Source organism: Oncorhynchus tshawytscha, linkage group LG04, assembly GCF_018296145.1.
Source record: "Oncorhynchus tshawytscha isolate Ot180627B linkage group LG04, Otsh_v2.0, whole genome shotgun sequence".
Lineage (NCBI taxonomy): Eukaryota > Metazoa > Chordata > Actinopteri > Salmoniformes > Salmonidae > Oncorhynchus > Oncorhynchus tshawytscha.
Window position 1 is genome coordinate 28,167,463 of NC_056432.1, and position 15,079 is coordinate 28,182,541.

The 15,079-nt window shown below is 42.7% G+C and overlaps 1 protein-coding gene across 20 annotated transcripts in view; it reads right to left on the bottom strand.

The window, feature by feature from the left end:
- Window positions 1-863: 863 nt before the first annotated feature.
- The window catches only part of LOC112248473 (AP2-associated protein kinase 1-like), a 43,293-nt gene continuing 29,077 nt past the window's right edge, over window positions 864-15,079 (bottom strand). For 3 of the 20 annotated variants that reach the window (XM_042320567.1, XM_042320562.1, XM_042320561.1), the window contains 5 exons: window positions 13,919-14,023; window positions 13,661-13,732; window positions 11,987-12,148; window positions 9,398-9,508; window positions 864-4,368 (listed from right to left, as the gene is read on the bottom strand). In XM_042320567.1, the coding sequence (XP_042176501.1) occupies window positions 3,563-4,368; window positions 9,398-9,508; window positions 11,987-12,148; window positions 13,661-13,732; window positions 13,919-14,023 (1,256 nt within the window). In that variant the 3' untranslated portion in view covers window positions 864-3,562. Of the gene's footprint in view, window positions 4,369-5,594; window positions 8,635-9,397; window positions 9,509-10,004; window positions 10,040-10,097; window positions 10,724-11,986; window positions 12,149-13,660; window positions 13,733-13,918; window positions 14,024-15,079 lie in introns of those variants that run through there. The other 17 variants (XM_042320566.1, XM_042320563.1, XM_042320572.1 and 14 more) reach the window with 15 other exon arrangements.

The following is a 15,079-nucleotide window of genomic DNA, read 5'->3' on the forward strand; positions in this document are numbered from 1 at the left end:
ATATCGACATAACCTGAAAGGCCGCTCAGCAAGGAAGCAGCCACTGCTCCAAAACCACCATAAAAAAGCCAGACTACGGTTTGCAACTGCACATAGGGACAAACCTTGTACTTTTTGGAGAAATGTCCTCTGGTCTGATGAAACAAAAATGGAACTGTTTGGCAATAATGACCATCGTTATGTTTGGAGGAAAAAGGGGGAGGCTTGCAAGCTGAAGAACACCGTCCCAACTGTGAAGCACGGGGGTGGCTACATCATGTTGTGGGGGTGCTTTGAAGCAGGAGGGACTGGTGCATTTCACAAAATAGATGACATCATGAGGGAGGAAAATTATGTGGATAAATCGAAGCAACATCTCAAGACATCAGTCAGGAATTAAAAGCTTGGTTGCAAATGGGTCTTCCAAATGGACAATGACCACAAGCAGACTTCCAAAGTTGTGGCAAAATGGCTTAAGGACAGCAAAGTCAAGGTATTGGAGTGGCCAACACAAAGCCCTGACCTCAATCCTATAGAAAATGTGTGGGCCGAACTGAAAAAGCGTGCGAGCAAGGAGGCCTACAAACCTGACTCAGCTCTGTCAGGAGGAATGGGCCAAAATGCATCCAATTTATTGTGGGAAGCTTGTGGAAGGCTACCCAAAACGTTTGACCCAAGTTAAACAATTTAAAGGGAATGCTACCAAATACTAATTGAGTTTAGGTAAACTTCTGACCCACTGGGAATGTGATTAAAGAAATACATGCTGAAACATAATTCTCTAATATTCTGAGATTTCACATTTTTTAAATAAAAGTGGTGATCCTAACTGACCTAAGACAGGGATTTTTTACTAGGATTAAATGTCAGGAATTGTGTAAAACTGCATTTAAATGCATTTATTGTATGGTTGTGTCAGAAATATGAACTCAACTTGGACAGAAAAGGTAAGGAATGTATTCAGCAATGATTATGATAAGCCTATACACCGAGTGTACAAAACATTAAGAACACCTGCTCTTTCCATGACAGACTGACCAGGTGAATTTCAGGTAAAAGCTATGATCCCTTATTGATGTCACTTATTACATTTACTTCAATCAGTGTAGCTGAAGGGGGGGAGACACGTTAAAGATGGATTTGAGACATGGTTTGTATGTGTGCCATTCAGAGGGTGAATGGGCAAGACAAAAAGAGTTAAATGCCTCTTAACGGGGTATGGTAGTAGGTGCCAGCCCAGGCGCACCAATGTGTCAAGAACTGCAACGCTTCTGGGTTTCACACTCAAGTTTCCTGTGTGTATCAAGAATGGTCCACCACCCAACTTGACAACTGTGGGAAGCATTCTTGTGGAATGCTTGACACCTTGTAGAGACCATGCCCCGACAAAATGAGGCTGTTGTGAGGGCAAAAAGGGGGGTGCAACTCAATATTAGGAAGGTGTTCTTAATGTTTCGTGTACTCGGTGTATGCATGTTTATAAATTAAATATTGCCTACCCGAGAAATTTGACAGCACAGTATTCAGAGGTAGCCTACAAACGTTAATGGAAAAGGAACAGTATCTTCTACCGTTAAACTGAGCTTCACGTCGGATTGCATAGAGCAAAATACTTGAAATAGCTCATCTATTTACTATTGTAAAGTGGGTTTAATTAATTGAGAAATGGGATAAATTGTAGCCTTTAATAACTTGCTTTAGGCCTATAGGCAATTTTGTGAATATGAAGCCATTAGTCAGAAAAGGTGAGGAATTAATTATGAAATGATCATGGAAATGAAAAATTACTTTTCTAATTATTTTAGAAACCAAAGAAAATAAATAGATTTTTACTCATCTCACTAATGACAAATTACTGTATCTTGTTATATTTAGCTACCTGTTTGTGTTATGAATTCGAGTATTATTATATACAGTGGCTTCAGAATTCAGTATTCACACCCCTGTAATTTTTCCACATTTGGCTATTTTATTTTACAGCCTGAATTTAAAATTAATTAAATTGAGATTGTCTCACTGGGCTACTCACAATACCCCATAATGTGAAAGTTGAATTATGTTTTTAGAAATGTTAACAAATTAATAAAAAAATGAAATGTCTAGAGTCATCTCTTTTATGGCAACCTAAATAAAAATAGTCTCAAGTCACAAGTTCCATGGACTCACACTGTGCAATAGTTTAACAGGATTTTTTTTAGTGACCATCTCATCTCTGTACACTACACATACAGATAAGTGTGAAGTCCCTCAGTTGAGCAGTGAATTTCAAACACATATTCAACCACAAAGACCAGGGAGGTTTTAAAATCCCTCGCAAAGCAAGGCACCTATTGGTAGATGGATAAAAATAAACAAGCATTGAATATCCCTTTGAGCTTGGTGGATCAACATTTTGGTTACTCCACAAGACTAACCTAAATGACAAAAGCCTGTACAGAATAAAAATATTCCAAAACATGCATCCTGTTTGCAAGAAACTGCCAAAAATGTGGCAAAGAAATTTACTTTATATCCTGAATACAAAGCGTTATATTTGAGGAAAATCCAACACAACACATCTGAGTATCACTATATTTTCAAGCATGGTGGTGGCTGCATCATGATGGGTATGCTCGTCATTGGCAAGGACTAGGGAGTTTTTGGGGAATAAAAATATACTAGAGGTAAGCGCAGGCAAAATCCTAGAGGAAAACCTGACTCAGTCTGCTTTCCAACAGACAAATTCACCTTTCAGAAGGCCAAGACAACATTGAATATTCCCGAGTGGCCTAGTTACAGTTTTGACTTAAATCAGCTTGAAAATCTATGGCAAGACTTAAAATGTCTGTCTAGCAATGATCACCAAACAATATAATTTTAAAAGAATGTGCAAATACTGTACATTTACGGTGTGCAAAGCTCTTAGACTTACCAATAAAGACTCACAGCTGTAATCACTGCCAAAGGTGATTATAACATGTATTGACTCAGGGATGTGAATACTTATGTAAATGAGATTTCTGCATTTAACTTTCAATAAATAAGCAACATTTCTATAAACATGTTTTCACTGTCATAAGTTTGTGTGTGTAGATGGGTAAACATCCATTTAGAATTCAGGCTTCACATAATTCACTAAATGTGGAATAAGTCAAGGGGTATGAATACTTTCTGAAGGCCACTGTATTCATGCACAAGGCTGCTATGCTACTTTTCCCTTAATTGCATTGCAAAAATTCAACCACTTGAAACTGCATACGCATGGAGGCAGGATAATCACATTCTCACGTCAAGTTCAGTTTTTATAAATGACAACTTTTGCTTAAACTGCTGCATGCATGTTTTGGGGCATATTTTGTGTATACACAGCATTTATAAATGAGGACCCACCTCAATTCTACTGCAGCAAAAAAACACATTGATGACCTTGCTCAATATCCAGAATGATCGAAGTTTGTAAGGACAAGATCTTAAGAGTTCTATGCTGCCCTGCAGTGCAGCCCCGGTGCAGGTGACAGCATGCAGTGTGTATGCCTTAGTGTAGTGTGCACAGGTGTGGGCTCCAATGCTGGCTCCGCTTCCCTGTAGGAAAGGATAAGATCTTTCAGGGCTTGTCTTGTGGGGCCTTGATGTGAAAGGGCGCAGAGACAAAGGGGTCTACTGAGTTCACCTCTGAAGTCCAGGAGTGTAAGGGGTCCACAGCAGCTTGCCTGCTCACATTGGACACCACCCTCTGAGCTGTCACAGGTTGGTGAGGCAAGGGGCCCTCAAAGTGTCGGGAGTACATGGCCAGGGCCTGTGGGCGGAAAGGCTGTGTGGCCGCCTGGCTCAAGAGGGCTGGTTCAGGGGCCACAGGGTGAACCACAGCTGGGTGAAGGTGCTGGGTATTGGGCTTCACAAAGGGGGCCTGCAGGAAGACGTCTGGATGCTGTTGAGCCACAACAGGGGGACGTTGGAAGGGGGCATTTGCGAACACGTCGCCTGCCTCCTCTTGTTCAATCCTGAAGGGGGATTTGAAGAAGACATCAGGGACAACCTCAACCACCCTGGCTTGCTGTGGCATCTGGTGGGAATGATTCAGGGATGGGGCACAGAGGGATGGGGTAGGTTGGTGGGAGGAAGTAGAGAGTTGTGTGTGTGATAGGGATGGCTGGGAGGATGGGAGGAGTAATTCAGACCCCTGCTCCTCCTCTTCATCTGAATCCAGCAGCAAAGGTCTAGAGCCACTGTAGTCATGAACCACGTCACTCTCACTGGCCCTCTTGCCCTGCTCCTCCTTCACTCTCTCGTCTTCCTCATCATCGCTGGAGTGGATACAGCCTTCGTTTGCTCTGTGACCTTCTCCAGGCAGCTCAATTTCAGAACCCCCCTCGTCCAGCACAGCGTAACCATTACTCACCCCTTTCAGCTCTGCAGAAGAGAGAAGGCACAGAGTAATGGATAAGACTTGAGATGTGTAAATGGAGACAAGATGATACAGCAACTGAGTTGACATTGAGAAACGTCTCGCCGCTCTGAACACTATGGTCTGTGGTCCTTTGGTCTAACGGACCATCAATTAGGTCAATCCCAAAAATGACAAGTACTACAGCTCTACTGCAAACAAGTAAACACCATGGAAACAGCAATAACAGCACAATGGTCCAACAGCAGCAAGCCAGCACGACTACGTCAAAAACACAACATGTTATACTCTGTACAACACAATGTGACAGACAAGACTATTCAGCACCACCACAACAAAATACATTGTTTCCATTAATTGATTTCAGCAGACCTGCAACATTCTCTAAGCATATACACTCAATACCTCATCAAAACAATTCCATGTACCATTACAGAGCAAGTAATGATGTCAGACTTAGGGTTGTAATTAGTAAGTTATATAAATATATAGGGACTTGATAAGAAGGAAGTGGACCTATGGAAAGAAGGAGTGAGAGGACTCACAGGAGCAGACACAGAAAAAAAGAGAGAGGGGGGCAGAAACAGGGGCAGTCTTACCTTGGTAGTGCAGGTAGCAGGAGTTAGCCGGCAGCTCCAGAGGTATAGGGTTAGTGGCAGCCATTGTAGGGCACAGTTCAAAGTCATTCAGAAGGCAAAGAGCTGGGCAGGGTGTGAGTAAGAGAAGAGGTAGAACTGTAGCTCTAAGCTTCTCAACCTCCCACTGGATTGAAAGGCAAGAAGCTAGGTGTGTGAGTTCTAGTCAGTGAGAGCCCTCAACCCCATGTAAGAGTGCAGTGTGTTAATTAAGTGTGTTAGTTGCTTAACTAAGTGAGCACCAAGATGTAATAGGATGATTGGGCACTTCCATACTGTAGCGTCAATGAGAACTGTGTTTCGAGCAATATGGCAAAATTATTTATTTTTGTTTCAAAACACTGAGGCCTCTGACAGCCATTAGAGCATTTATGTGCTGCCTTACTGACAGCATTCGCTGTCTGAAGTGTGAGCCTTGACATTGTTAGGGAAGTGAATTATGTGGGTGTGTGACTAAGCAACAGACTGTGTTAACCAGCCAAAGGATGCATACTGTGCCTATAGCTACTTGCTCGTCCAATCATCTCATAGCTCTAGCATATATTGAACTACATTTCCTACTGGTGAACTGAAAGACACCAAGAAGACTAATTATGTCCACATTTACATGTTTATTTAAGGTCCCTTTGTTTTCTTATTTCATAAAAATAGAAGGTACACACTAGATACCTCTTAGCTTTCACATATTAACATTTGCGGTTCATGTCAACAGTTCACATCTAATCAAATTATACTTGTCACCGTTTCCCCTAGCAAACACACTAGGTACAGCCGTTTCACAGCAACACAATTGAAACTCTACTGGCAAGGCTAGACCTCTACTGAATACAACACTGGTGTCTAAGAACAATATGAGCACTACTGTAGAATTGCATAGGTTAGCTACACTAAAACCTACAGAAGACTGAACTGTACAACAAGTAGATCAGAGAGAAAAATGAATAAAAAAGAAACAAGAGTAGCTTTACTGATTATCTGTCCATACACTTCAGATTCCACAGGCCAATTTCTGTACAATATATGGTTTGGTGAGGAGGGGTAAAACAATGTTTTATCTCAAAGATACTAGCAGTAACATCATGGAAATGTATCATTTTGCTTTGTATACTTTCCAAGAATGGAAACAATTTTTTGACATGCATTATACGGGTTTGCATTTCAGTTTCTGAAATATTGTATCATTTTGATATGCCTCAGAAGATCAATCAAGGGTGGGTACAATGTAGTGCATCACATCCACTGATTATGGTTGCTGGGAGGAGGATAAAGATGAGTCAAGATACATTTGTTCGGTTTCCAACAAATTATACTAATTGCACTGTAACTTGTAAGTAGGTAGGCTAGATAACCCCTAAATGTATCACAAAAGCTAACAGTAAAGGAGTAGGACAATAAGGGACAGAGATATCAGGAAGACCCTTCCGTCATAAACCCTGTTTTCAGCGGGAGGGCTCTAAGAGTTGGAAGAAATATATTCCCTTCAAGCTATTAAATAAACTAGAGCTCAGATAAAGAAAATCAAACTAGAAAAAAGTCAAAACCAGGGATGAGGTGTGATGACAATACCTCAATAAGGTACAGTAAGTAACAAGCACAGAGCAATCCTCAGAAACACAACCAAATTAAGATAGGGAAGCAACTAGCCTCATGGTTTTAACTATGCTAAAATAGTCTTCCACAAGACCAAGAATGATAGACAAAAATACTGTGAACAAAATGGAGGGACAGGATGGTAGTACTCTTAAATACAGCTTCATAAATAATACACAGAAATACATTTTTTTCATTCAAGTATATGTACTTATGAACTTTATATATTTCATATTGACTCACTTCATACATTAATTCTATAGTACTATCAATAGTCACATTTATTCATAACATATATGTTTTTTAAAATATTAAAACACTTTCAAAGTAGTAGTTACAGTACATTTTTAAAAGGGAGAATGAGGACATTGAAACAGTGGTTTTATATACATAAGAGTTGGTGGGGAATGGAGTTGTCCAGATTTAAGTTGGACATTACATCATAGGCAAGCAACATCAAGGTGTGTGTGTTTGTGTGGTATGGATGGATGGGTAGATCGGACAAAAGGGAGGTGGATATGAATGATTACGAACATGTGCAACAGAGGCACATGGAACAAATAGAGAAACTGATTGCCTGCACTGTATGGCTACACCAGCACAACACAAGCAGACAGACAAAACCCAAGCTGCAGCTAGTTCTCGCTCTGCTGGCTCACTGGTGAATATCAACCGACTCATTAAATAACCATTGCACATTTCTGTTGTACCTGCGAGTCTTATTCTCATGCTTATTCCCATGCTCAATATGGCACCCTTTTTCTATCGCAGACTCTGAATTTACAGCTGCTAACCTTGCCAATGTGCCGGGGATAGAAACAAACAAACCCAAAGATACCCAATAAAGTTCTTATTGGAATACACATGATCAAAAGACAAGGGCATTCAAATGAATCACACACATTTAGAATAATACCACGATTGCATCAACCTTTCCAGACAATTCTTAGACTTAAGGGCATAGTGGAAGGGGAAAAAAAATGCACCAGCTCAATATAATCTTAAAGGGGGACTACAGGAAATTCACAGCACAGGAACAATAATCCCAGGAAACCTTCAGATAAACAGATTGTAGCTCTTACGTAAAGCACAGCCAAGATAAACATGGTTGCACAGTAAAGGAGATGGTTGTTGTACCAGACCTGAATATCAGCGCCAGTTTGGGGGCAGCTGCCGACGCCTGTAGAGATCAGATGTCTACTGTAACGGTGCACGTTGCACAAGCGCTTATGAGCTTACAATGGCAGACATCTTACATCATCTTGACTGCCAAACATTCCCAGGGGGATCACAGCAGTGGATCACAGCAGTTTGAAAACAGTTAAACACACCGCAGAAGACCAAGGACTGACAGCTTATCATCATTATTAGTCCCCCCTGTATGCCCAATGCAAGCAGCTCTAGATAGTTCAGTCAGCATATGCTTTTCTTAAGGAACTATACATGGTCATAGCTGCTACAGGAAGAGTGCATACAGATAACCAGGAGAGCTAGAAGCACTGTACAGTTGTGTTACATGGTCAGACCTGTGACAAATAGGTATGCCAGGGGTGGATTGTATAAGTGATCAAACATTGTAGAACCCAGCAAAGACAAATCGGGTTATGGGCAAGCCAGGCAGTATGTGCATGAGGTGGGGTTGAATCTGCATGGAAGGACAATTAGGAATGTTGACAGATTGTTGAAAGCGTGATAATGACCCTAGTGCAGCCAAGACAGAAGCAGACAATGTGTCAGGGTGGGGGGTTAATGCAAAGTTGTTACACCAACATGGGAATGCCAACGGCCACCATTGTATCAGGCAAGCAAGAGATGGTGGGGGGGGCAAGGAGGCACACCGGAGAAAGTTTTCACCTCACAAGGTGCTACAGAAGTGCCTCTGCTGCCCCCTCTCCATCCCCTACATGTTACGATTGCACGCTGCCCCTTCGACCTCTCTCTCCCAACCCCCCTAGAGGTCGATGAGCTGATCCACCAGCAGAAGGGAGCGGGCCATGTTGGGGATGCTGGACTCTGAACTGCCACTGTTGCTGCGCGAGTGACCACCTGAAACGTGCCAGAAAGAGAGAGAGAGGGAGACAAGGACATGGGGGGAGCAAGGAAGAGAGAAGAGGGAGAAAGGCGAACGAGCAGGAGTGAGTAATATTTAGAGAAAGAATTTAACAGAGAACAGAGGCCAGAACATATAATGGAAAATAATTGAGAATCGGTGAAAGAGAGCGGAGAAGAAAGCAGAATGACAGGAGCAGACAGGGGTGAATGAGGGACAGGGAAGAGAAGAAAATAAATATACAGAAAGTAAGCTGAGGTTATCTATATGCAGCCGCAGCATTTCAGGGAAAGCGTGCTGGGAGGACATATTGTAAGTCGTCCTACCCTCTAGAAGAACTACTCCTTCAAGCTCTGCCTTTGGTGCTTCTGTTCTGACAGACTGTACAAAACAACTGCAGAACGGTGCCTCCCTTTGATCAGAACTGCCAATTCTTATTGACGACGTTCAACCAATGAAAAGTGAAATGAGAGAAAGCTAAGAGAAACCCACCGATGTGAGAGCATGCTAGGATGAGGGATAGCTAAGGTTACAGCACAATCCAGCTATAGTCGCATTCATCAGGTGTAAGTGATGAACTAAGTTGTTAGCTAGGGTCTTCTCAGCGATGGCTGTGCTCATTCATGGTCACCTTGGGTTATATGGGTTGAGGGAGACAGCTCATACAGAACAGTACTCTGGTCTTCAGAAGATCTGTGTGGATCAACGAGACACGTGGATCCATACTCTATCTACATTCTGCTGGTCTACCTTACATACCTTGGTTGTTGGAGTTTTTGGAGATGAGCACAGGGATGGGGTCAAACTCGTCCTCAGTGCCCTTCTCCCCAGCCTCGGGTGGCTGGAAGCCCGACATGAGGTAAGCAGAGTCTGCAGGTGGAGGAGAGGAGGTGAAGGGGTGATGGAGGGGGAATGTTAGCGCAGCCCAGAAGAGTGCGAGTGGGGGGAGGGTGCAGGGAGTACAGAGACAGATGCGGCCAGAGCAGTCACAACGTTAGTACTAAGCCATGCATCTGATGTGGCTTTTGTAAATGAGTCAAGGGTCTGCAGAAGATCCCACAATGCTGTGGCTGCTGTATAGCGCTACAAATTAATACCTCACTGTTTGAACTATGAAGGGCTGTTGATACAGGCTGCCGACAGGTCAGTTGGCTTATCTTGATATTACTAATATGATAGTTTAACATCATACATTCAAAGGTCACTTTCCTTTGAACATGTATTTTAGTGTTTTGACTGGGCGTTAAAGCTGAGAGACATTGCAGGCGTGAGGTTTAGTTTTGGCTGAACATAAGTCGGAGGTCAGACTTGCTGAGGGGCGTTTACACACAGGTAACACACTGTGTACAAAACATGACAGACTGACCAGGTGAATCCAGGTGATGTCACTTGTTAAATCCACTTCAAATCAGTGTAGATGAAGGGGAGAAGAAAGGTCAAAGAAGGATTTTTAAGCCTTGAGACAATTGAGACATGGATTGTGTATGTGTGCCATTCAGAGGGTGAATGGGCAAGATAAGGATTCATATAGACAGTACAAGTCAAATTCAAGTACTTTTTCAAGCACTAATATTTACTTTCAAGGATCATCAATTTGTTATAGTTCCTATTATGCAATTGTTTCTAGTCGCAGTTATCACTACCTTACAGGTACAACTCAATATTACGGGTTTCACTTTATTTACTATGAGTGGTAAGTCATTACTGATGATGTTGACTGATTTCCTTATATGAACTCTAACTCAGTAAAATCTTTGAAATTGTTGTACTTATATTTTTGTTCAGTATACATATTATTAAATTGTCTTTATATTTCACTAAATGACATGAAAGTGAATTTTGATGGTGTAAAAAGCCATTCGTAGACTCAAAAATATTGTATTCTATACCCATTAGAGAGAAGAAAATTAAATTGTGCGTTTGATAAGATCAAAAGACACAATTTACATTTAAACCCCACATGGGTCCCGGACCCCAAGTTTGGGAACCACTGTACTACTAACCTCTCTCCCTGCTTGCTTCAATGCTTCCCCCTCTCTGTGTATCTCCTTTGCATCTTGACACACCACTGTATGTCTCACTACTCTATAAAGAAAAGGTATTTTGTTATGAGAACTTTAAGTAGCCCATCTTTGGATTACAGCTAGCTTAATTTCAGTCAACAACCCCTGCTGAGGTCAGGTTTCATTCAACATTAGCTTCTAACTTCATCCTTCTAGCCAGCTAGCTACCTGGCTAATAGCCAGAGCCTATGAACAACCTAGCTAGCTAGACACCTGACTGAAATATAAACGACTATCTACCAGTTGTACACTGGGGGGGTGTCTGACACGGCAGGAGTCAAGGGATGTTAAAAGAATTCCCACTATCAGCGGCGTCCCTCTGCTACTTGCCACTATGTCTGGGCTGAGGTAGTTCGTTTCACCTCTCGGCATCATACATCATAGGCGGAGTTTCCCGTTGGACAGAGTAGTGAATGAACGCGCTGCTAACAAGGCAAATCCGGGAGATTAAACGCCATTTCCCAAATATAAAGGTAAGTAAACGGTGTTTACCCTCACCCTCCACTACATCCTTGGTTGAGTCTGGCAAAACTCATTCATAAACATCAATATCCTGCCAGACAGGAGGAATCTACTGTATATTTGACAAGCATTTTAGCTATTGATGTGACGTTTGGTGGAACCTAATCAGTCAGTTCTGTACCTGCCTGGCTGAGTGGCAGTATAGGTAGAATAAGCGAGCTCTCCTGGCAACTAGAGTGCAAAACTTGAGGAAATAAAACTCAGTAGACTGCCTGCACGACCAATACATTTTCTAATATTTTTAATATTAACATAATTGATAATTTTATGTTTTCATCTCATTTTAATTAAAGTACTTTGTAAGTACCAACTTGAGAAAATGTTTGATTTTCAAGGTATTCCTGTAGTTGAATTTCAGAGTGCCAAATTCATGTATTAAGCACCTTGTGCAAACGCTGCAAAATAATTTTTGTAAGTGCCTTTGAATGGGGTATGGTAGTATTATGGTAGCTAGGCGCACAGGTTTTAGTGTCAAGAACTGCAACACTGCTGGGATTTTCACGCTCAACAGTTTCTGTGTGTATCAAGAACGATCCACCACCCAAAGGACATCCAGCCAACTTGACAACTGTGGGAAGCATTGGAGTCAACATGGACCAGCATCCCTGTGGAACGCTTTTGACACCTTGTAGAGTCCATGCCCTGACATATGGAAGCTGTTCGTTCGGAGGGCAAAAGGGGGTGCAACTCAATATTATGAAGGTGTCCCTAATGTTTTGTACACTCAGTGTACAGTATATGACAGCTGGTGAGAGGGTCTTACCAGCAGGTGCTTGGGCAGTGCCAAATGAGACAGAAGCCAGCTCATCCAGACAGGAGACAGAGGAGCAGGAGGATGGAGGTACACAGACAGTTTGAACCCCAGGGGTGGAGGTGTGAGACAGCAGAGAGCAGCCCAGCAGAGAGTCCTCCCCAGCTAGAGGGTCTGAGGGAGGAGAGGCCAGGGCACAGGGGCCAGGATGTAGGGAGGAAGAAGGAAAGAAAGTAAACAGGCCATTAGCCCAAACAGGGAAAAAAAAGCATTGGGTTAATAAGCTTGCTCACCCTCTTCCCACAGAAAAAAGTTCAGACCAAAAGTAAATTTGAGCTTCCTCTTAGAAACTGAGTATACAAAACATTAAGAACACCTGCTCTTTCCATGACAGACTGACCAAGTGAATGCTATGATCCCTTATTGATGAAACGTGTTAAATCCACTTCAAAATCAGATCAGTGTATATGAAGGGGAGGAGACATGTTAAAGAAGGATTTTTAAGTCTTGAGACATGGATTATGTATGTGTGCCATTCAAAGGGTGAAAGGGCAAGACAAAATATTTAAGTGCCTTGGCACCTACTATCATACAATGTTCCAGGTACACCAGTTTGTGTCAAGAACTGCAACGCTGCTGGGTTTTTCACAATCAAAAGTTTCCTGTGTGTATCAAGCATGATCCACCACCCAGAGGACATCCAGCCAACTTGACAACTGTGGAAAGCATTGGCAGCAACATGGGCAAGCATGCCTGTAGAACGCTTTCGATACCTTGTAGAGTCCATGCCCCGACAAATTGAGGCAGTTCTGAGGGCAAAATGGGGGCTATAACTTAATATTAGGTGTTCCTAATATAAATTTATCCTCCAAGTACTACCCTGCTCAAACCCCAGACTAGTAATGGCACTGTGCTGTATGTAGTAGTTGGACCAATGACAGGACCATGGTCCATTAGTGTCCTCTAGTGGAGCAGATTTCCACTACAATCAAAAGCTGAGCAAAATAAAACTGCCCACTGAATGATCTGGAGAGGTCAAACCCAGGGACAGCAGACATGCTCGATTGCTCAGCAGTAGCTGCCTTGTCCCCAGCTCCAGCCTATTTTCACTGGCTGTCGGAAATGTCATCCATTACACAAACATTCACACTTTGCTCATGTTCATCTGGAGCAGAACAGCACTGCTAATCAACAGTGCACTGCAAATGTTTTCCTGTTCACCCTTAAAAGAGTACGTCATAGTAACGGTTCATTGCGATAAACCGAGACGCTCGCTGTCACAACCATTCCAGACAGTCTCGTTAATTAACAGAAGAAAAAAAAATGGTGACAGGGAATCATATTCTGCTGCAAGCAAACCTGTCAGCACAGCCTGGCAGGGCATGTTTGAGCAGGCTACTGATAAATGACCCGATCCTTTCAACACCAAGCAATAGTTAAAACAAAGGAAACCACAACTAAGCTCCTGAATCAAGACTGATATGCCGGTATGACATTGATGGCAGAAATAACACTCACTCAATCTTAGTGAAGGCAAATCCCTCTGTGTTATCCCAATGCATTGTGGCCTCACACACAGAGCACACACACAGAGTGTTCATTCATGCACGCCAACTGATGTATGGCAATAATGTAATAACACTACCTATAATTCAAGGCTGATACAGAGGAGTGGTAAAAACTAACCTGGCAGGCTGGCTGAGGCTGTGTCCAGACCCAGGATCAGAGAGTCCACATACGTATCAGCCTTAGCTGCAGCTGAAAATGGAACAGGAGAGATGGTCGGATAAAGAAATTAACGGGAAGGACAGAAGGAATTTTAAAAAGCTCCAGGTAATAAAGTATGAGACTGATATGAGTTCATAAACAACCAGAAGCATCTCTCATATCTGGAGAGGATACAGGAAGGGGAGAGACAGGCATGCAGACAGGATAGCCTGATACCATTGCTGTTGCCCTCTCCACAGCTGCTGAAGGGATCAGCCAGGGGCAAAAGGTCAGGGAGCAGCAGACAAGTCTCAGGGGACTTCAGTCCCTCAATCAGCTTCTCTGTGAGCCATCCAAACAGAGGGACAGGAAGAGGAGAGGGAGGACCAGGAGTGAGAAAGGCATAGAAAGAGAGGAAAGGAAGGGAGAATTTACATAAGCAAAGTAGGAGTAGAGGGAGAAAAGAGATGAAGGCTCATTTAGGTACCACTTAGAACATGGTAATTAATTATGCTATCAAAATGAGCATTAGTTGGTAAAGGGTAACGCTCACAAGGGGTAGTAACGGTTAGTTCTTGGATTTGTCATTATTCTACTGGCTGCGTCATGTTTTGCCATGAGGCAACCCTGTCCCTCTTGCTTTCCTATTCTGCAGGGGGCATAAAAAAAGACGAGGAAAAAATAAAATCAACCCTAGTGTGATATTAGAGATCACAGACCATGCTTGAGTAGAGGACAGGTTTATTTCAGCTGGGCCCACTGTATTAATACCATTCATGTCAAACTGGTAGTGAAGCGGCGAAACAACATGCCTTCAAAAGGGAGTGTGTACCCTGATCGTCTTAAACCATCAAAACACAAATCCATCCAATCAAACAGACAAAGATAGACAACTAGCAGCTAGTGTCATTATCTCATCTGTATTTGGTCATTAGTTGACAGATTAATTTCAATATGGCAGACAAGCATTGCCAAACAGTCTCAAAGAGCAAAATGTCAGCCTATACAAAAAAAAAACATACCCGGGGTTAGCTACCATAGCGCCGTTCCAGACTAGGCCGACATCACTGACTGTCCTTACATGACTCTTCACTTTCATCACTGAAAAAGTGCTGGATCACCCAGCACTATCGGACTGATGGCATCCTTTATAAGTCAGCTTTGCTGGGTGTGCCAGGTGTGTCACAGACAAAGCAGGAGAACTGTCTTCAGGATATGTGCCTCTCCAGCAGGTTAGTACATCCAAACAGCCTGAGTGCAAACCAGGTGCATGCGTGTGGGAGTATCTTCTGGGTCAAAACCTCCTCTCCATACATACTTACAGGTGACTGGCTGCTATGGGGGGGACAGAGGACCTTGGGCAGGGGGTGTGGGCTCAGAACATGACACAGCACAGCT